The sequence below is a fragment of the Patiria miniata genome, unplaced genomic scaffold, assembly GCF_015706575.1.
Source record: "Patiria miniata isolate m_02_andy unplaced genomic scaffold, ASM1570657v1 HiC_scaffold_7, whole genome shotgun sequence".
Taxonomy (NCBI): domain Eukaryota; kingdom Metazoa; phylum Echinodermata; class Asteroidea; order Valvatida; family Asterinidae; genus Patiria; species Patiria miniata.
Window position 1 is genome coordinate 45,298,471 of NW_024037074.1, and position 23,357 is coordinate 45,321,827.

Consider the following 23,357-nt stretch of genomic DNA (forward strand, 5'->3'; position numbering starts at 1 on the left):
ATGTTGGGTTCATTACGATAACGATGTGCCGTCGCCCATTCCTAGTTTTATAATGCCACCCCAGGCGCAACCAGTTGGATATTTTATAATATGGGTTACTAATTGTATTAAAAGTGACAAAAACTGAAACTGTGTCTGTTTATTCGATGAGGTTTACTAATTTAAATGTATATATTTTTCAAGACTGTTGTTGGAAATGGATCACCTTGTTCCTGAAGTATTTGTAAAGCAAGGACAAAGGCACACTGACTTTTTTCGCGCCTATTCTGATCCATATCTCATCCAGTATTCATCACAACAACAAAATGCCACGATGAAATAAGTCACATGGGAGCACATCCTCTGGAGAATGAGGCCAGCTGGAGTGCCAACGAGGTGTGTCAAGCCGAAGGCATCTCCATCGCAATAGCTCCTCTGCATAGAGGGCATCTACATCAGTAACAACGAATGCATAAAAGGGGCACTCATGCATATCCCAATAATACAAAGGCACTGCCCTTCAAAATGGCTGCTGCCCGTAATTAGGGCTACTCTCAATTCTTCCTGACCAGCCTACCCCTTGTGAAAAAAAACAAAAGCGCCAAAGTTTTCTGTCAAACAAACCCCAGCCTAAGTCTCTAATATTGCAACACACTGGTTGAGATTACTGAAGCAATCCGAAAGACTGGAAGAAGGTAAACAGCGCCCTCAGTCCTGTCCAAAGCTTCCATATTTTAGTTTAAACCGAAATACGCTTTATCGCTGTACTACAAATTCTATTATTTCCTGGTCTACCCCCCCCCCCCCCCCCCCCCCCCCCCCCCCCCCCCCCCCCCCCCCCCCCCCCCCCCCCCCCCCCCCCCCTCCCCAATACGTTGAAGTTTAAGGCTGTGCACTGAACTTCATTATGATCCTTAAAATACGTAAGGGAAAACGCCAATTGCGGAAGGCATATTAAATACGGGTTCTCCTAGGATAACTGCATTAGTCTCAAAAATAAACCGTTCCGGGTAGGACTGATTAGGGTTACTGATGGCAGGAGCACTGTCCTTTTTAAATTAAAAAAAAATCTCTATTTTTTTTTTTCCAAAAGTGTTCAGCATCTTTCAGACTTTAACGCAAATTGCTGCCAAATTTAAGAGCCAAGGTCTTATTCCCCCGAAACTCAAAATGTAGGCATTAACCCCCAAATAGTAGTTCAGCTGTCGACAATTCGACTATCTACTTTTGAATCTTTCAGCTGTGGAGCCTTTGGCCTATCCATCAGAGCTCTCTCGGGTATACACACTGCAGATTCATGTCTTGGATTCGGAGGAAATAACCGTGGTGAATAGGCACTATATGGGTCATTCAGATTGTTTGCTGAGATAGCTCCACTAAAGGTCAGCTTATTTTCTCCCCCACCCGCTCCAGGAAATACTGGATATTTACACTATAGCTTAGTATAAGTTTTCGGTCAGAAATGACCTAGTCAAGATAGCCTTCATTTCTTTCAGGCTTTTTCCTTTCATGGGAAATTATGTAATTTGTTTTAGCCGGACTTGGCATTACGATTTCCGGCTATCCTCAGTGGCCGACTTAGTCGTTCAGCTGGCTCAGTTTAGAGTTGGATGTACAATATATCACAATCTGGTAATGGGATCATGTGAGTTCGCAGACGAGAGTTAAAGACGTCAGAAAAAAAGTACACGCTGGGACGTGAAGTCACGTGGCGTTGCCTTTGATACTGAGGGAAAAAAACTGCATGGAAAATAAGCCTGAGCTGGAGCAGCCGGTATTGGAGTCAAACACAATAAATATTGCTCGTGTTGCCTTGGCCTTTTGCACGTGCTGTGAGTGCGACCGGGCCACGCGCAAAGGAGCTGCTCACAATCCGTTACTGAGAGCTCCCACACAGACAGTACTCTGCAAGTGGCCGGGGTAGTACGATACATAACACCGCGAAACCAGAGTATTTGGTTGCGAGGATTTCGACGGCACGAGGATTTCGACGGCACTGTGGAAGGATGAGGAGGAGGTGGTTTCACTGCAGTTACATCAACGTACTACTTCTCATCCCACTCTGCTGCTGGCTGCCTCTCCACTTGTATCTACGTCTCGGGTCACGCACGGGAGGAGCTAGCCCGCATCCCGTGAGATCCAAAGACAGCGAAATCTTGGGTCGTGTCAGTGATGTACACCACGTTGGAATATACACGGGCAGCCACGGAGAGGACGGCTGGGAAAATAATGCAAAAAAGTGGCGGGGAAATATTCCGGGGAATATTGCGGACAAGACTGGAACGAGCGCAGACGAGACTGATGATGTAAAAAGGCGGGAGACGAAGCTCGCCAAAGCGGCAGATTTGCATGGCAACAAGCCAGACGTTGTGAGGCTCACTGTGAGGAGAAAACCGGAGTCGTCGGAGGTGGATAATAATCCTAAATTTGATTTCAAAAGAACGTTGGAGTCGGCCAAGAAAAACATCAAATCAGATTTGTTTGGCAAAAAGGCACAAATCCCAGGTGAGGATAACATAACTTTGAGCATGGAGTTCTATCTCCAAGCTTTCAGTTGAAAAATATAACATTACTGTGCTGAGTGCATAATCCATCATGCATTTATCACATGTTCCTTGCTGTTAACAAAAAAGCAGGCTGGGAATAGAAACTAGAAGTGCAACAATAACAGGGTTCGTTGGGCCCATTCGACACAATATTGTGTATCTATTATGTAGACGGGGTCACATTTCACAAAATGTGGTTGTATCTGTATGTTGTCTGGATCGATACCGGTGCCTATATGCCGTTACAAAATATACATAGGCCCTACTAACGGTTGTTATAATAGTGAAAAGAAAAACCCAGGGTGATATGAAAAGCATGAAAGGGTGTAGTTTTTTAATTGTGTGGCAAGTTTCAGCATATTGGCCATTTCTGGAGCTTGGATGTCATGCTTCAAAACACCCTGACTGGGCATGATACTCGGGCCTTGTTTAGAATATTGTATAAGTGTAGCCATGAAGGTGTATCACAATTATTGAATATCTGCACTAGATAGGCCTACCCGTACCCCTGCTGATAGCCGGACTACCATTACCACGAACAAAAATGAGTGATTTCCACAAGCGCAGTATTTATCCTTATAATTGTATACGCATAAATTCAACTTCAAAAAAATTCTAAGGTGCACAACAGACCTAACGGTGTTAAATTAACCGTGCTATAATCCCTCACCGTTCAACGGTTGTTAATCGTAATTCCTCAACACAGAACCAATGGCCTAGGTTCAAAAATCCTTCCCTATAACGAAGCACAACAGTTCAAGAGCATTGTGGTTTTTAAAACTTTTGAAAGAACAGTTGTTCAAGTCCCCTTGAAGTAATCCGAAGATATTTGTCGAATGGATCTAGCCTTTAATTTTGAAATAAAGTGACTGATAAGAAGGGACCCCTTTTACAAACACTCCTTTAAAACTAACTTCCGCAGAAAAAAGTTCGTGTTTGTTTTCTCAGGCGTATTTTGACGTAGGCTCTAGTCTAAGTCCGTTTTCCTTGCTCCATGGTTCCATTGACCGCGGGGGCGCAGGCCAGGGTGTCGAGCTTTCGATGAATGAAATCATATAGCTCCGTGATGAAATGCATATGCACGCTGAATCATTGGAGCAGACTGTACTGAGCGCCAGTAGCAGTCGCAATGCAAGACGGGACATACTGTTTTGATAGTTGATACCAATTCCCCAAGAGCATCGACCTTGGATTAGGTACGTGCTTACCACGCAGCACAATCGGAGTTTCAAGGATAACACAAGTTCTCACGCTGTCACTAGATTTTTGCGCACATTACGCGATCCCCGAGCAAGTGATTTCAGGCGTACTAAACTGTAGGGATAAATCCCTATATTATGACAGGGGAATAAGAAGAGGTATAAGTTGACAAGTAAAAGCAGTCTGGTAACACAATCCAAAATGTCGGCCTCAAATTGCCGAGATTCGAACCGAGATCAAGGAGATGCAAGGCAAAGATGGACCCCTGCTCCAACCCGAATCTCCGATTAAGCGTTGGCAATTTGGAGGTTTGCTAGAGAAGTCTGATTTTATTTTCGTTCAGTTTTCAGTGCAGGTTCTGTTTTGACATTCTGCAGTCAGAATACAGTGTCATTTGGATCCTGATTGCAAAACGGCCCCGGGTTTAGCATTGCAGTAGTAGCTCAGCTTCACTACCCTGTTCGGCTTATTAGTAGTGGACGCTCAGCCTATTGGTTCCAATCCACGTTTTTGTGGATTGTTCCTTCAGCTTCATCATCATCTCTGACTCAGTCAGAATCATTGTAAACCTGAAATGTCCACACCAGAAGAAACACCATTACAGCTCAGTGGCTTACTGCATAATGTTACCCTCGCATCACAGAATTTACTGGTTCTAAAGCAAAGCCTGGGCTCATGTTGTGTCAGAGCCCCTTAAGTCAAGGGTCCTCACCAAACCAAAACTCAAGAAGCGGCAACACGGAGACGAATCCTGGGTTTGAAAAACCTTTTTGGGGCTTGAAAAATCTTCGTTAAAGTTAAGCTGTCTATTATTTTTCTTTCCACTTGAGATGCCAAAAAGATTCCACTCAGTGCCCAAGGCAACAGGACTTCACCGTTCCAGGAACCAGGGTATAGATGGCAACGCGACGGGCCGGGGGAAAATGGTAAACCGGTTAATTTGTCACCGCTGGAGGAGCAAAACGCTAACGCTAGTTTTGACATAAACCGGTTTAATCTTGTGGTTAGTCAGCAGATCGCCTTGAACCGTAGTTTACCGGACGTCAGACCTCCCAGGTTAGTGTGTCTTTTTGGTCCCAGAGGGCCAGCCTAGTGTCCTCTTTGTACCAGACTGACTTACCGACTCAATGACTGACCGACTGACATATGGCCAGCACGATATGTGACAGAGGGGTCCCCCAATCTCCCTATACCCTATACACATGCACCCTAGACTATTGTTACCTAACACATCCCCCCTATAGATATCTCAAAAGAATTCCTAAAATACTGGTAACACAATGACCAACAAAAAAGAAGAGGGCGGTTCCCTTTGTCACATATCGTGCTACGTATGAACTGACGCCCCAGGTACAAGAATGTTGCTGAAGTTTAAAAAAAAAATCAAAAAGGCCTGCTGAATGTTGGTCAATTTATTAAAGCCTATTTCCAAGTCAAAAGCAGCTATTATCAATAGCAACTTGTACATTGCCTCTTGTTTCATGGTCCTGTAAGGCTATTTGGCAGAAATAGGACAGCAAATGGGGGTTTGAGAGGCTCAGGGTAGCCACACCGCTTTCGCTAGACCAATGTAACGTTACTGTAAAAGTTACCAAATTTCGGGAAAATTAAGTCGCAATGTTACAATTATAGCGAATCTCGATTCTTGCTAAGGGCCTTTGGATGGAGTCCGTAAGAGTTGACTTCAGCACCTTAGCAACCCCTTGAAACCTTAGACTTTAACACCAATATGTGTCCTGAATTACAAGAAGTTGTTTCTAATTTTAAGTCAACGAGATTTTAAAGAAATGTCAATTTTGGATTTTGAAGATGCCGCTTTCTAAGATACCCAGTGACCCTTCCCACGACCAGCGTTATCATAGTGTTTCACAACGAGGCTTGGAGCACTCTGCTCCGCACCGTCACCAGCGTCATCAACCGATCACCCAGGGAACTACTACGAGAGATCATACTAGTTGACGACGCCAGTCAACCCAATTTCGGTGAGTTAGTCTAAAAGCTGTAAAAGTTTAAAACGCGAAGGTGAAAACTTGAAACTGATGAATGCACCTGTTCCATTCAAATAGAGACATGTAGTTCTTAGTATTTAGAATACGATGGTAGATAGACCAAGGACAATTACTTTGAAAAATGAACTTTGTCTACAATGACGTTGAGACGAAGGGGTGGTTGTGTCTGAACCACTTAAGAACCCTCACCTACCGAACCTCAAAAGGAGAGAACGTCGGGGGGGGGGGAAGAAAATTTAAAGAAGAGCAAGAAAGTAATTTGAATTAGAAATTCAGGTTGTTTAACTGTAATATCTGTCTGGAAAAAGCACCAAACGTTGTTATACATGACTTTTATATAAATGTGTCAGTGTTTTGCTGTGAACAGCTATCTCAAGTGAAAAGACCCTTTAAGTCCCAATCAGATAAGTTCAAGCTTCAACCCACGTCATTTGTTTTCCCACAGAAGATTTGGGTCAGTCTGGGGATGCATACATGTGCATGTTTGTCGATTGTAGACTAAAAACAATACATCAGTCAAGCAGATCAAAGGTGTTTCAATTAATATCAAAACCCAAAACCGCCTTTGAAGTGAGATTCAGTGGTCAGACAAAATAAGAAATATTTTTCCCCTCGATGACAGATTGGCTACAGAAACCACTTGATGACTACGTAGCAGGTCTTCCCGTTTCAGTTCGCGTGGAGCGTCTGAAATCAAGGCAAGGGATCGTAGCTGCCCGCCATTTGGGCGTGGCTGTGTCTAAGGGGGAGGTGTTGACGTTTTTGGACTCCCACTGCGAGTGTACCAAGGGCTGGCTGGAGCCACTGCTGGAGAGGATAGCAAGAGACAGGTATAAGTGTTTTCTGTTCGAGTTCTAGCAGTGGCGCACCCAAGATTTGGCTTGGGGGCTCTCAATGTTTTGGTTTTTATTTTCAATTTTTTTTTAGAATTTATAATTTTTTTTCTTAAAGTTGTGCCCAAAATATTTGGCTGCAAAATTTTGTTTTTGTTTTTTGTTTGTTTTTGTTTTGTTTTGTTTTGTGTATTTGTGGTTTGGGGGGCGGACTATCTTGACGTTGGTGCGCCATTTACACCTCGATTATACTACTCGAAAATAGGCCACATACATATCACCACGGTCAGATAGTGGGACTGAAAAAAATTGGCCTCCCCCCCCCCCAAAAAAAAGAAACCTCGGGGGGGGGGGGGGGGGGCTAAGGCTTGGGCGATATCTTACTTATCAACCACCTGGCTAGCTGTATACAGCTGGTTGGCCACATTTAGCTATAGCTGTTTTGTCAATTGACCGTGGCTGGCCTAATTGCCATCTCCCTGCCCAGCTTGCGGGTCGGTCAAAAGAAATTATGAGAAATAATCTCGATGTGCCCTCCTTTAAGAATCACTCATGAACCATAATTTACTTTATTTTTGAACCATTGCGTTTGTTTTATTTCAGTTCAGAATAGGCTCAGGAAAGTCCTATGAGTCAAAACGGGTTGGTGGACATATAAACGACGTGATGTCCTGGTGGTAGCTGTGTGCGTTCATAAATCGACTGCTGGGATTATATCCCAACGAAAATATACTCGACTCTGCGTTTAGAACTTTATTTTGCTAAGGTGCCTGTGAAAAGAGTTGTTCAGAAATATTTTGCAAATATTGCCTCAATCATGATTGTCCGAAAGAAGTCTGGTTTGCATAGTGTTTTATGGTACTGTGAGGTATCCGTATACTTAACATAATAGATGCATTCAGTTTTCGACAGTAAATTTACACTCCATTTTACGATCTCTTTTATGCTTGCAATATATTTCTAATCTTGTTTTGTATGGCAACTAGCCTTAGGGTCAATCGCCAGTAGGGGGTGGTCATTCAGAAATTTCTATTCAGTTATTTTATTGAAAATGGGTTGCGTGACCCAGACATCTGGTACACTACACAATAAACCACGAAGGAACAAAAAATAACTGCCTCAGCTCCGTGAAGAAACTGCATTCAAAATTGGCAAAACCAGGTGCACAAGTGCGATTGCTATGAACGCTTGGCCAGAAATGACCTAAGGTCTGATGCAACATAAGTGGTTTACAATTTGTTACCGAGGCCCGGACAAATACTAGTTAACCATACACCACCAAAAGTACAAGCCATTTATTTTAAAATAAACTCAGATGAAATATAAATCATGACCGGCATGTTGTACATCATTCGAAAATTGTCAAATAACCTACAGGTTTCCTCTTCACTTCATCGTTGCAGTGATGCACATTGCACCTCTGCCTGCAAATTGATCGGAAATTGGTCTTCCGCAAATAGACCAGTTGCATTTCTTGGACGAAAGTTGAGGCTTAAGGCCGATCCCCATACGTTGATGAGTCACGTATCCAACCCCAGAGCCCAACTGCCCTCAGTTATCTCCATCGAAGTTTAACCCTGAATTATCGCTACCCTAGATGCACTTTCTTTTTAATACCAAGACAGACCAGAAAAAAATAGAGGTAGAAATGAATATTTGGTACTAGTAGGCCTATACAAAAAAAACTGGTCAATGTTGAAGTCAAATTCAAAGAAAGATTTGTGCAGTAGTCGATCCCTTTCCGTTCCCATACTTACTATAAATCCACAACCTATTCATCCTTTAAATACCAGGGGAAACCGTCTGTAATTTATAGCTGTGCACTAATTGCCCCGAAAAAGTCAGAGGTTAGCACACATTTTACAGAACTGGTTCAGTCGGACAATCCATTATACTCGGCTGGCTGTCGTCAAATTTTCAAAGCACATGAACAAAAACATAAAATATTTCTAATACCGCTGATATTTCAACGGCACGCAGTTGCACGTCCTAACTCACTGAAGGAGGACCCACACTACTGAATCATATACATTCAAACCAGACATAATTATGAGATCATACTGAGTGACGAATGTCAGCTGGGGCAAATACCACAGAGCTGCCAAAAGCAAAGACATTTGGTTCCATATAAGCAGTAAAACTTTACACACAGTCTATCTGTCCTCTGTAGCAGGGCATTCACAAGTCAAGGGCGTCAATCCTTTTCTCATAAGTGTGTGCGGGGCAATACCTTGATCAGAACTAAAGCGAGCGCGAAGCACAAACGCAGCTTGGGGTTCGGGGCCTGCGTAAAAGGGACCCTGAAAATGTTAGATTATAGACACTCTGTGGTGCTATCTTAGGCAATTTCTGTCCACTTTAACCAATTTCTTTAAACAAAAGATCATCATTTAAACATAATTTTTGAGTTTGGAGTTATGGAATGAGCTATCATAGTATTCTGAGCTATAGAATCAAATGTAGGCTACGATTTATGTTTGTGGACGAAAACAATTAAGTTTGGGTGGGGGGGGGGAACGATATGATATATCCCTCACCCTCACTTAAGCTTGAATACTTGACTTTCTGTTGCCTCAAACGAAAAGAAGAAGAACCCTCACTTTAAGAAGTGGGGGACTATTGTCCCCCCCCCCCCCCCCCCGTCCCACACCAATTGACGCCCATGACCAGTATACTCGGCTGGCTGGCGTCACATTTTCAAAGCGCATAAACAAATACATGAAATATTTCTAATACCACTGATATTTCAACAGCACGCAGTTGCACGTCCTATAATTCACTAAAGGAGGACCACACCACTGAACCGTAATCCTTCAAAACAGACACATAATGGGATCATATTGAATGACGAATGACACCTGTTGGGAAAATCTCATGGAGCTGCTAGATAACCAAAGACATTTTTTTTCTGAGCAGTGAAACATATTTCACGAAGTCTGTTCTTTTCTCTTGAAGAGAATCTTTGCCAAAGTGTAGCAGGGCATTCAGCGCTAACGGTTATTATAGTTTCACAGGCAAGCACGGAATTTCGGCTGGTGAACATGCGATCCTCGCGTAACCTGTGGCGTCGCCAAGGGGGGGGGGGGGGGGGGGGGGGGGGGGGCAGGGGGGCACGTGCCCCCCTGGAAAACCTAGTGCCCCCCCCCCCATCAAATGCTAGTGCCCCCCTATCCTCTGCAAAATTCTGCGCGTTGTTAAAATCATTACCTCAAAAATAGCAATTTCTTGAGATATCTTCAGATCGAATTTAGCATCAAATGTGGCACCATTTTGCATCTAGCCCATCCTCCGTATGCGAAAATTTTCCAAAGGGGAGGGGGGCACCCCCTCCCCTTAGACCCCTCCCCCAGGACGGCGATCCGTATCCACCTAAGTGCCCCCCCCCCATCAAATGCTGGCGCCCCCCCTGTGCCCCCCCCCCCCCGACTGAAAAGTCTGGTGACGCCACTGCGCGTAACCAAGAGTTGTGCAAAAGAGCCCGATTAACCAAAAAGTTGAGTTTTGAGGACAAAATTAAGGAAATCACAAGCCAAGGTCTACAGTTCTGTGCCTAGCAGAGCCATGGAATGGAATGCAAAATATTGCAACTGGCCCAAATGGTATGAACTATATGAATGTAACTTAGTTGTCTGGTTCTCATCTTACGATTTCTTTAACACATACATTTGCTATGAATTGAAGCATATAATTATGCTGTGCTTTTAACAGCATAAAATCTGGACCCGGGGTTAGGGAAGGGAAAATTCACAATGCCATTTGAATACAATAAGAAGAAAGTGCCAATGACCCACGCTGATAACCCAACCAAATGAACCAATACTTTGACTTCAGGTAAATCTATATTTCCATGGGGATAAAGCTGCAGTGCAATCCGTGCGATCACCACGTTCAAGGTTCGCCTGGGTTTCGGAGGTTCGCATAACCTCACGCGCCGCCAACGGAGTCTCTTGAGAAACGAATTGACTCTCCAGCGCTTGAGTGGCAGCGCCAATTATTTTGAAGGTTAGCGAGAAAGTTAGGTGGCAAGGAATTTCACTCCCCAACTCGGAGTCCTTTAGAAACCTGCCGTCGCGTTTGCTTCCCCGGAGGGGGATTTTAAAATTTAATCTAAATGACGCAGAGGGGTCCGTTCGAACGTGCCACTTCCTTAATCCAACCCCCTCATCTCCCCACTGGAATAAAAATATCCCTTTATTACCCGAAATCCATTTATATTTGGTGAATTCCTTTTCCCCAAAACAACATATGCAAGAACACTGGCATATGCTGGCCATTATGTGCAATAATTATGTGCATCAAAATATTTCACTGCGTAAAAAGTAGCTGCACAGGGTGAGTCAAAAAGAAGGGGACTTAGGCGTAATGAAAGAAAAAAACTATTTAAACAAATATGTGACTCGCACGATTTACTAAACATAAAATAGAGAGACAGTACATATTTTTGGCTAGTAACTTTGAAAGTTTCAGGTAATTTGCGTACCTTGTTCACAAATTATGTCTACATGTATTTCAATAACAAGCATCACACAATTCAGCTGTCCACCAATGATCAGTTGCCGTTCAAATATAATGAAGCAAAGACAATATGCACAGGACAGACAAACATCACCATTATTATTTCACAAAAAAAATTCTTCATATTCAAAACACAAAATCGAACAGTTAAATAATGTTTCAGTCTTGTCAAAAATTTAACACATCTTATTTGTATCTGAAAGCTTGTATGTATAGCAATCTTTGGTTCTCACTTAGCTCAGCTTCAAATGGTATTCCATTCACAGCTGTAAAAATTGACTCTTTTAGTAAAATAATGCAGTAACTTCTCATAGCATGGATCAATTTCAGTGGTTTTTTTTCTTCAAATGAGTGTAAGAACATACTCGCTTTGTGTCCAATTTAAATCCCACCCTGCATTTCACCAAATACCCATGTCACTTTTTAATTAATTGGACACGGTCCGATCGCGGTATTTACTCTCGTAGCAGGGGTAGACAGTAATGATGCCATCGGAGGTCATGTCAAAGGCCCGATATGGGGTTATTTCTCTTGGAGGTATTTACTTTCGTCGCAGGGGTACCGTGATGGTGTCACTCAGGTCACGTCAGAATCACGATCGGGGGTCCCTATTGAGGGCAGTACTGCTATACATAACGTTCCGGGATGCCCCTTTTGTTGTGAAATTCCATCCAATGTCGCTGAGTTGACAAACACATTATTAATCTGTTGAGCAAGATGCCCCCAGGAATATGAATTGTCATGCAGACAATAACCCTGCTTGTTAGGCACATAATTGAGAAGCAAGTTCGATCAAGAACATCATAGTGGTTAGTCATTCTTCGACTAATTCTAATCGAACGCACGCTACACCTAAGATGGTAAGCAAGACTGGCCTGAAGTTTTTACCCGATTCAAACTGCGAATCGCAAAGACGCTTAACATATAATTCGTAAAATATGACCAAAATGTGTGGCAAACTTATTTGGTTTGCCAACAAAGTTTGCTATGGATTTTGGACGTAATAAAGAAGTCAATGAACCCATTTTGAGAGAGGAAGCAACCATTTGTCGGCAGTTAATGTTCGGGAAATCCTGTAGCAGATATTCAATATTTTGATTTTAAAGACGTCCGCTCAAAGGCCATCGTTTTAGTATGGTCAAATCGTTTTCAAAAGCCTGCAGAAATGTTAGCCTTTTTAGATATCATGCGGCAGACACATAATGGCATAAATTAATTGTATACCCACTAGTCAAATGGCACTCTTCCATTGAGGTCATCATATCTCAAAGGCAACATTTGCTAACGTAATGCTAAACATTTAAACACCCCGGCTTTAAACAGTGCGCGACTAGACTGCGCGTCACATGAAAAACAGTCAATACATATCCGAACAAAATCAGGAGCGATCCAAATTACTACGTTTGGAATAGCCTAGGTCAGAAACTTGAATGAATCAAAGGAAACGGGGGTAATTCTGTCTTTCTGTAGACAGACGGAAGGGAATTGTGCCCACACTTGAGAAGTAAATGTGTCTAGAACGTGACGTGTTGATCTGTCCGGATAAACACTGGGACTTTGTTTCACCCTCCCGGGAAATGTATGAGGTCATCGGGGGAGACCCGCACGTCTTAACTTCCCGAGGTACTTCAGCCTGAGAGCTGTGAAAATGAATTGTGCAGTGTCTGGTGGAAGTCTTTAGCGATTACTGTCCACATATGGAAACACGCTGAAGGGGAGACAGATGTGCGATTTGATTATGTTGCTGCTAGTGCTATTTCACGTTCTTCGCCAAAATGCAACCATCCAAGAGTTCATGATTTCAAACGAAGTAGATCTGTCACTTTTCTGATGCATTTGATTTGGGGGGCAACGGAGGTCATGGCCCCCCAAAACGAACCATTTTTTTTTTTTAAAGTGACGTTGCAATAAATGTAGGCTCTGCGTAGGCATACACCACTATCTCATTGTTTCTTTAAAAAAAAATGGTTAAAGTTGTCAGAAATTGCCCCGTCATCACAGAACATCTGGAACCCAAAAGTGGGCCCCGAACCCCACGCCGTAATATTTTGGACCCACATTTTGGGGACCAAATTCTCCTCCCCCCCAAAAAAAAAATAAATAAATAAATAAATAAATAAATAAATTATCAATTGTGTTCTGGATCCGTCTTTGTTTGATATAGGTTTATTCCTTTTGCAGAATATATTCAGTTTGAATATTGATGTTGGTGGAAGCATTAATAACAAAGCCAAGGCATGTAATCGAGTTATCGCATTTCAGTCACACCAGTATCACTGGTCAAACCCAAATCAAGCAAGGTCACACTCAAGTAGGCCAAGGAAACAATAACAACGTCAAAACTATGTAGATTTACCTAACCAGTCGTGAAGCGTGGAGCGATTCAAGTGAAATAATGCTCCCCGTAACATGATGACCTGACATGCGATTTGACCCAACAATATGGACTTCTAATGAACCGTGATGATTTGAAAGTAATTTTGACAACTGTTTCTCGCATCAGGACTCGAGTTGTCAGTCCCGTGATCGACTCTATCAGTGACCGTACCTTCAGGTACAGCGCCTCCACCGGCCTGCCGCTGATAGGTGGCTTCTCCTGGCTGCCCGAGTTCACGTGGACGGTGGTGCCGTTGCGAGAGCAGCGCCGGGTCAAATACGATATCCACCTGCCTCTCAGGTGAGCAAGAACGACATTAATGAAATTATGGTTCCCAGGGTACACTTTCAACCTCGATGAGCACAAGAGCAGTTTGTGGTAGAGTACTGTTCTACGCTCCAGATGATTTATTCAAAGAACGACATTAATGAAATTATGGTTCCCAGGGTATACTTTCAACCTCGATGAGCACAAGAGCAGTTTGTGGTAGAGTACTGCTCGACGCTCCAGAGGATTTATTCAAAAGGATGTGAAGGCCAAAACAAGGAATTGACAAAGCTGTCATTTTTTAATTTTTAATATCCCCATCTCTCATATAATCGGGGTTATTCGACCAACAATTATCCTGTCTATCTGTAGAACCCCGACCATAGCTGGCGGTCTGTTCGCCATCCACCGTGAGTTCTTCCACCGTCTCGGAGGCTATGACTCCGGCCTGAAGATCTGGGGCGGAGAGAATCTGCAACTCTCCTTTAAGGTATAGCCTAGACAACACCTTTGGAGTAATATAGACCTCAGACTTAAGCCTTTAACTCAACCTATCCGATATCTTCGTTGACATTTCTGGAGACGACTTTCGAGCGTTTCATTGACGTTTCGTATAGTGAAGGTGGAAAAATCAAACAAAAAACTTGGAATCTATCAACTTAATTTCCGTCATGAAATGATGGTCAGGTCTAAACCTAATCATTATCTATTGAACTTGAAGTCGAGTCCCACTTCCCATCTACTCGTCGAAAGTACTCTAAATTTATACTCATGGGTTGGTATTATTCAAAATTCCAGGTTTGGCAGTGTGGTGGCTCATTGGAGATCGTACCCTGCTCCCACGTGGGGCACGTCTTTCGCTCCACCACCCCGTACGACTTCCCCGGAGGCGCTGAGCCAACGGTGCTCCGCAACACCAAACGGGTCTTAGAGGTCTGGGCCGATGCCTACACGCGGGAACTGTTCTACGCCATGACGCCGGTCTACCGTAGCGTGGATCACGGCGACGTGAGGGGGGAGATCGCGCTGAGGGACCGGCTGGGATGTAAGGGGTTCCGATGGTACCTGGACCAGGTCTACCCCGAAAACGGACTGCCTTTTGAGTTCAGAGTTCTGGGAGCGGTATGTTAAATAGATGTGGAATAAAAAAATAGTGGGCATGGCATACAAAAGCAAGTATCGTTGTGGGAGTACCCGTCCCAAAATTTGATTCTTAATTCGGGGCTTTATTATTTTTTGTACATGTACTGCGATATTACGATATTTAAATATATGAGGTGGTACATTTTTTTCAAATGTTGGCAATGCATAGCCCCCCCCCCCCCCCGGGCGGGGGGCGGGGGGATAAACTGAATACAGAGTAGGTAACTTGTTTAACATCACTGGACTACGTAACAAATTTCCACCGCTGTGTGGAATGTATAAATTAAACTACTACTGAATAATGAAACATTTTGTTATTAGGCCAACCAGACAAAATCTCCCCATGCAGTTTAACTGAAAATTATGTTTCTCTAAAAATGACCTACTTCTTGTCTTACCTTTTTTTATCCTTTGGCTGCGGCATGAGTCTGTCTTGCAGACTTGAATCAGTGAATGTCAGGCACACAAGAAAATAATCAAATCCGGCGTATACACTCGAGAGATCTTCGTCACAAATTTCCTGAGGAAGGAAGTATCAGAAGGATCCACGTCGTCTCGGCTGAGAAAAATTATAGCCGGAGGCGAAAATGAAGTCATACAGCGATGATTCATCCTTCGTGCTCCTGTAGACAGAAGAAACATAACTCCATTGACTCTAGAAACACTTTAGTGTTGATAAATTGAAGAATGTTATGAGTAAATTGTTTGCATTGCCAATTCTTCAAGCTTGAAAACCCGTGACAGTGTAATCCCACTGAAAAATGCTCTAAAACGAAAATAAAGATTTTACCATCATGGAATTCCTGTTTCTTTCAACTAGATTCCGGGGCCAATGAAATCGACTCCTTCCACCTGCCGCTGTCGATGATGCCATTTATGTCCTTTCAATTTCGTGCCAATCAAAGTGCAAATGCCTACACGTGCCTATATCGAGTCAGGTTATAAGCAACAAAGGCAAAGGAATGCCTTTGACACAGTTCCTTTGAATAGCTTGTCGCTCGATTGGGGACCGGACGACAAATAAAGCTCGTTGGCACTAACTTTTATACATTGTGTATAAATCATGTAAATGAAAAATCTCGAACTTTTGTTTTCTTTAGATTAAGAATGTTGGGATCAACATGTGTCTAGACGGTGTTGCATCACGGAGAGGCGGCAAGAGAGATGTATACACGGATGCCGCGTTGGAACTTTGTCACGGCAGTGGGCCCGGCCAGGTATGAAAATAAGAAGTTTTATAACGGTATAAACAACACATTTCAGTTGGTGCATAATATGGCATCACAGTTTCAAGGGCGGATCCAAGGGGGTGGTTAGTTAGGGTGGCTAACCACACCCAGCTCCACCCCACCCCTACAAACTGATGCAGGACTACTCTACATTGTTTTGATATTGCCTCACTGAATAATTATTGCAAATATCGAATCATTGCCTCGATGAACTTGAACCAGTTTTAATGATTTTGAGGTTGTCTTTTCTAGGTGTTTGCCTACAACATGAGGAACCAACTGCAGCATAACCGACAGTGCCTTACTGTCGTTGAGGGCGCTACAGTGGCCCGTCTGAGTTTCTGCATCGCAGACGAAGGGAGGAACGCAAATCAACGCTGGAAATACAACAGCAAGGTACTGTAATGCTCAAAATGCAGAATTATTTTGGTTTTTTTTTTTCGAAAGAGAACTATCAGTTTTACACATATTTCCACGGTAAAAAGGACCGGTGCGCTTAGTATAACAGACGTCCAGGTATGCAAATAAATTCCTAATTTTAAGAAGAAAAGAAGTAATGTTAAAAAAGTTTCCATACTAGTTTTAGTAGCCTCTTGGAACAAGTCGATCTTGTACTTTGTAGATCAAACTCCTGAACGGTCGACCAGGGACTAAAAAGTTGACGAGAGTGGATTAATGTCTAGCGGGGGCTGTGATGTCTTTCTTGGTTTTGGATGGAGCTCATCCAGAAAATTCTATGGTTAAACGCTTTAGAATTCTTCTAGCATTTGGGCCCACCTGCGCCAAATTGCGCAGAGAACTGAACATTTTGGAAAAAAGTGGTTTAACCTAAAAATGTCGGTTTCGGGTGCAGTATTTTCAATCAGAGCAAAATTTGTCAAAGTTTCTTCAAGCAGGGGAAAAAGCATACAAGCAAGACAATGGTGCATTTTGTTCGCATGTCATCACGATCGATCGCGAGCTGATGATGCTGGCAAAGAAGCCCAAGGCTGCTATTAAAATAATCATTGAAAAAGAGTTGAAGTTATTTTTGTGATACTTTCCACTGTTTTTTGTTTGTTCAGGAGATGACACTCGTCAACATAAGAACTAAGACTTGTCTGGATGTGAAACCTGTGGAAATAGAGGAGGATCTTTTCTTGGCGACCATGAATGAGTGTGATAGCGCCCTCTCGCAGCAGTGGACAATGCACAATATCACTATACGCGGAGTTAGTTGACGTGACCATAACAAACTAACCGAGAACACTATAAATTAAGAAGCAACACCTCATATTTCAGTCAGTTTTGTGTGTGATTCGCTGATTGCGGAGACGCATCGAGTTAGCAGCTTCTCCATCCATTTGGTACTGGCGAAGTCAGGACAACTGATACTTTCAGCAAGTTTTGCGGGTGTGTTCTGGTTGAAGCTCGCGTATTAAAACATTCGGGAGAAATTTAGGGCGGGATCAAATGCAAGAAATTACCGCAAGAAAGTGCCTCCACCGTATGGTTTATGCACTGATGATGGGCTGCATGGACGGCTGCATCAATTTATCAATTTATCAAATAAAACAAGCAACGAACTGGAACAAACTCTAAATACCTTTAAATCAATATTTATCTTTACTTCCAAAATAACATCTTCGGCATTTCTGATTACAAAGTAGATTTTCATTTTACAGAACAAAGGAAAAACAATAATAGTAAAATCAATTAAACGACAGTACTGCAATTACTTCTCTCACAATGTTTTGCCGCATGAAAAATGAGAATGTATACGGCATCGGTCACTTTGCGTAATTACACATCAAGTTACATGTATATTGACTGACAAAATAAAACACGCTAATCCATTTAAACGGTGCACGTTTGGATTTGAAGCGCCAAACTTCATTGGGCTATATACCCCCCCCCAAAAAAAAAATCAACCTGTACTTTTTATCTAGCACAGTGGGATATTACTCTTGTAAGAAAATCAATTTGATCACATGGAAATGAGTGCATAGATAAGTTACAGCATGTGTATGACTATGATGAAGTTCAGCTGACGAAGGTGGTCAAATAAAACACACAAGCTGTTAAACACATAAGAATGGGGCCCAATTTTAACAGCTCTGCCTCCTGTCAAGGGCGGATCCAGAACACAATTTTTTACCCCCAAAAAGTAGGTCCAAAAAAAATACGCGTGGGGTTCTGGGCCCGCGTAAGGGCCCGGAAATTTTTTGGGATTTTTGGTGCGATCTGAGGCAATTTCTGACCATTTTTTAGGAGGAAAAGATGGTGGTGTGTGCAGTGCCTGCCTTTATTGCGACGTCACTTAAAATAAAACCAAAATGGGTTCGTTGGGGGGGGGGGGGGATGGCCCCTGTTCCCCCACCCCCCGTGACCGCCCTTGCCTCCTGTAAGCAACAAATACCTGACATGTATCCGCTCCGTGCACAAGTAAGTATCCCTTCACCGACAAAGGAAATTGGGGGTGACCGACCGACGCCATCTGCCCGACTGCAATTTTGCCGTGGCGCGCGGCTGGTGTACGTGCGTCACACACAGAAATCGGTACGATGCGCGTCAACCAGCTAAATGTCCCGCCCACGTCGTTGCTAGGTAAAAGGGCGCCCTCTTTCTATTCTTTCTCTTTCGTTGGCGAACGGAGCCCATAACTTGAGAGTATTCCGCCCAGCGGTTTGCGTATTTCTCATTTACAGCAAATGATTAACTCTCCAGTCGGTAATTTTAAGCATTTCGTGCTTACGGGGTACGAATTTAGAAAAAAATTCCCATACCAGCGCTGTAATAGAACAGAGTTTGGATCGTAAGCGCCAAATCTCGTGGTCAGCATGCAGCGCAATGAACTTGGGCCCATCTATCCCTTAATTAATTAGAGTAAATAGAACAGAATTGTGGCAGCGTCATTAAAATTTGGCCCCGGTGACCAAGAAAAGCAGTCTCAAGTAGCTGTGTTTGAAATGTCATATTTAAGCCATCTTGTTTGTCCATAACTAGAAAAAAACTAAAACGTTACTTTGGTATAAGAACTTAATTAATAAGCCTCTGTACTGATGACGTCACACTTTGTTTACGTGTGTGCTTTCCTATGGTGCTCACTGGACCGTGGGCCCCCACTGGCTCCATAGGAAAGTGCACATGTAAACAAAGTGTGACGTCATCAGTACAGAGGCTTATTCCTTATTCCATCCCTGTCACTGAAACCATTAACACGACGTGAAAATGCGTGGGAACACGTGAGTCAACTCTGGTTTCTGATTGGTCAATCTTAAATTCCATTGAGTACTTTCAACAAAACTGCATCGTTTTGGTTAATAGTAGTTATGCCCTATAGAACACGTTTATTTTAAGTACATTTTTAATACAATTATAATCATAAATTAAACAGTACATCTGAAAGAAACTTGACAAGAAAGTAACTTATGATTACAAATTCATCATTTAAATTACGGTAAAAACAAAATCATGAAAGACGATTTGGCCAACAAGAAAACAAATAATAAACACAATGACTAAAACAATCGGAGCTCTGCACAGTATCGCTGTATTGAAGGAAAAAAAAGTGCGGAGGCTGCACTCTTAGTATTCCAAATAAAGAAATATTTTCTCATTCCTATAAGTTTCACTTAATTGTGAGAATCCAAGTGACCGAAGATGGGCAGTGCCAAAGGACCCGTTCAGCTGCAGCTTCGACCTCCTGTGGCTGTCTCATCAGTGTTGTGATTTGACAAAGCCGTGTCAAAAACCTGACCTGCACATAACACCACGACGATTCCAATTTTTCTGTTGTATAATCTTGCCCCTACAGAATATTAGTAACATTTCGTGTTATTAATTTTCCCTCAATCAGAAATATAGAAATGTTTGTAACAGGTTGAGAAAATAACCTGGATGTCAAATAAAAATATTGCAGCAAGTCCTAAAACTCCCTGCATGGCTGAATTTGTCCTACCGACCAACTAAGCACGTTTCTTGAGCTAGGAGTCTATACGTACTTTTAGCCAACCATCGGCAAAACGGTGGCTGGCAGTCACTGCAAAGCAAAATAATAATACATGTACTAGTATTAAACAACCTTTAATTGAATAATCAATAGTCACCACCAATGGCAAAATAGTGACATCGAATGTGCTACTCTGAGCCAAAATTTGTTTCCAAATGCAGAGTTTATGCAACCTGATAGACACCCATACAAGATGGCGCTCCGTGTTTGTAGACGACGTATCGTCCGTACCGTATACTTTGCACAGTCGTGTTTGGACTTTTAAACTTAAAAATGAGTGTATAAACTTAAGTTCGAAATTAAAACAGACTAACTAAACTGAGTTGAATCAAAAGCAAAACACAACATAAATCTGATCAACATCTGAAAGCACCTCAGTTGCTATAGATAGAACACAAAAAAACAAAAATCATAAATCTTTTTGCTGACGTTGGGTTTTTGCTGAACAAATATTTGGTGGATTTTTTGTTGTTGTTGTTGACAAATTTGCACTTTTACAACCACATCAAAGGCCAATGATTGTGTGTTCAGCACCATATGGTGCTCAATATGAAGGTGAATAAAAACAACCAAATGAGAGTTGACAAACATTCATGTGAATAACCTCACAAGTTGACGTCTCTCCCTCATTTTTTCTTCTTTTTCTAGTATCTTAACACTTAAAGGCACAATGACAATTTTGAACTGAACTGAACGAAAAACACTGAAAAAAAAATCAAAATTTGAAAATCCACAAAACCAGAATAGAAATGATCCAAACTGCTCACTGTATATTATTTACACTTGAAAGACATGTAAATTACTGAAAGCTATGTACAAAGAACTGTGGTGAATCGTTTTCAAGTTACTCTTAAAAATCTGTTGCGAAAGAATTGAAGAGTCATGCAAATATAGACATTTTGATACAAATCGTCACCTAGCATTTTTTTTAAAACAACTAGGTGACCATTTTTGTTTCACAGTTATTACATTTGTTTTTTTGCATTGCACTTTCGGTCAATGGGAGTGAATAAAGAAATAAGTTGAAAATAACCAAGAACTTATTTTCACATTGAACAAAGATTTTGCAAACGCGTCAACTTTTCATATTGATATTTATCACAATTTCTTAAATTCCGGCAGATGAGAATCTTCTTTTGCATTTTAGTTCCTTGTGATTATTTCTACATTTTGTTGCGTGATTTTTGTAGGCAAACATTGACAACTTTAATTTTCAATGGCCTTTACTTGGTATCAAGGTTTAAGTATTTTCCATTACAAATGTACTTTTTCCCAGGAACCAAACACTTAAGATTATCCTTAGTTCGTTTTCAGCCAAAAAGTGCATTAATTCTGGCGAGTTCCCATCTCTTTGATTTGATTCTGGAATCAGTTGCATTTGTTGGTAACAGATCCATTTTTTAACCTAGTGGCTGAAGTATTGAAACAATATGCCCTTGTATTGATGATGATCAAACAAAAAGTGGTAAAGTAAACTGAGCTAAACTTTACACCGCTAGTGATTATACGACTGGCAGGAAGAGACTTTGCATTTTTGTATGAGACAAAAGTGACTTTATTGTCAGAGAAATGGTTATGTGAAGTAGAAGTACTGAAAGAATTGCAGTAGAAAGCTAAGGGTTTCAACTGAGTACTTTTATGGGCTCTGTGCACAGGTACCCCCTCAACGGTTACAAAGGGAAAGTCAGGGGAGACTAGTGGTGTGCAGTTACGGGTCGTACAGGAACCAAATACCCTATTGAAGTGAAACACGGGTACTCAGATATCCGTCAAAGTTACCGACCCCAAAATTCAAATTCAAGAATTTGTCAGAACGGCCTTATAGCTTTACAGTGTAAACTGCAACTTTCGCGAGGGTCATCTGTCGCGCGCTAAAATGCACATAAATGCGAAATCTGTTTTTGTTTTGCATGTAGCCTGATTTTCATTTGAAAAAAATCCCCATCAATGGCATTCAAAACTTTGTTTCATTGTCTGAGAAGCTACTGAGTAATTTGTAAATTGGTTACGGGTAAACTCGATCCCATAATCTGGAACCGGTTCCTGACATCAGTTGTTGGGTTCTTGGGTACTTGGTTCCATTAGGAGGACTTTCAAATGCATTGCCGACAGAGCCTGACGCTGACGTGAAGACTCCAAGAGTTTGTGTAGATTCGGAACAAAACTTGTAAGTACACAGTTGTAAGTACTCTGCGCCACACGCCCACGAATCAGTACGCGCACGTCGTGTGTCCTCCTATAGAGTACCGAAGTGAATACATCACACGCACAATTATGTGTGTAAAAGACATAAGCGCGTGATTCAGCCCGTGAACCAACACGCGCGCGTACTCCATTCGTTTGCACTACACTTCCCGGTTCAATCTGACGTCACACTTCGGTACTCTATATGGGGCTCACAAACCACCCACTTCTGTTCACGCACAGAGTCTATATGTGCCTATTAGATTCACAGGAAGAAGCTGACAAATGAGCCAGAAAGACAATTTTTTCCCCCCAGATCATCAAGCTGCATAAAAGATAGATACCCGTTAATAATTACAAAAAAAAAAAAAAAATCCTTCCAGTTTTAATAACCTAACTATAAAAACAAAAACAAAAAAAAACCCTATAAAGCTACCACTATGATGTCATGGGAATTTCCACCAGTTGCCATTGCTGTGAAGACGAGCTGTTGCATTTTGCAAGTGTAGGGGTGTCCTTCGCTTTGTTGGACTTGTCGAGACAAAGGCCACTTGGAACGTGAGTGATAGTTTTTAACTGCAAACAAAACAAGAGAGGAAAATTGCTAAAATGTGACTTGAACCAATGTTTGCAGTCAACTGCCACATGAGTCAGATTTGTCTTTCTCAAAAATTGGAACATGAAACAGTCATTGAAAATGTCAGCTGTACGGGATCTCAAAACTGAACGCACCAAAAACAAATGCTCCATTTTTCTTTGACTCTTGTGTTTCCAATGTGTGAGCAGGCTGTTTCTCAATTATCACAAATGCTCACTGAGAAAGCCTAGTCATTCATGATTCTAAAAAGCTCGTGATCAATGTCAACTCATGGGGACATTGCTGCCATACCATTGTGGCCGCAACTTTACAAATTAACCATGGTCACCGCATGTTACAGCAAAACTGAAGTGTCCCACAGGTGCACACGAAAACCTGGATCTTGCCAGTATTCCGAATATAACATCGAAAGTATTTCTATGTTTTCATCAAGCTTGTGGATGACAAATTCACACTGCTCACTTTGGGTTTTAAAGCAGGACGCAT

General features: G+C 42.1%; 2 protein-coding genes across 2 annotated transcripts in view; one reads left to right on the forward strand and one right to left on the reverse strand.

Annotated features, from left to right (window-relative positions):
* The first annotated feature begins 1,550 nt into the window (after positions 1 to 1,550).
* Positions 1,551 to 18,848, forward strand: LOC119745726 (polypeptide N-acetylgalactosaminyltransferase 1-like). The gene is made up of 10 exons (XM_038222271.1): positions 1,551 to 2,484; positions 4,556 to 4,781; positions 5,535 to 5,707; positions 6,357 to 6,564; positions 13,586 to 13,759; positions 14,099 to 14,216; positions 14,525 to 14,848; positions 15,970 to 16,086; positions 16,351 to 16,494; positions 17,163 to 18,848. The coding sequence occupies exons 1-10, from the start codon at positions 1,986 to 1,988 to the stop codon at positions 17,316 to 17,318; spliced, it is 2,139 nt and encodes a 712-aa protein (XP_038078199.1). The 5' UTR covers positions 1,551 to 1,985; the 3' UTR covers positions 17,319 to 18,848.
* The window catches only part of LOC119745727 (polypeptide N-acetylgalactosaminyltransferase 1-like), a 40,397-nt gene continuing 34,720 nt past the window's right edge, over positions 17,681 to 23,357 (reverse strand). The window contains exon 11 of the mRNA XM_038222273.1: positions 17,681 to 22,849. Coding sequence (XP_038078201.1) covers positions 22,712 to 22,849 — 138 coding nt within the window. The 3' untranslated portion in view covers positions 17,681 to 22,711. The remainder of the gene's footprint in view (positions 22,850 to 23,357) is intronic.

Bases quoted from the DNA above. Each gene is read 5' to 3' on its own strand.
- LOC119745726 (XM_038222271.1), top strand. From the start codon at position 1,986: ATGAGGAGGAGGTGGTTTCACTGCAGTTACATCAACGTACTACTTCTC. The intron at 2,485-4,555 runs GTGAGGATAACA...TTTCCACTTGAG, and splicing joins CAAAAAGGCACAAATCCCAG to ATGCCAAAAAGATTCCACTC. The intron at 14,849-15,969 runs GTATGTTAAATA...TGTTTTCTTTAG, and splicing joins AGTTCAGAGTTCTGGGAGCG to ATTAAGAATGTTGGGATCAA.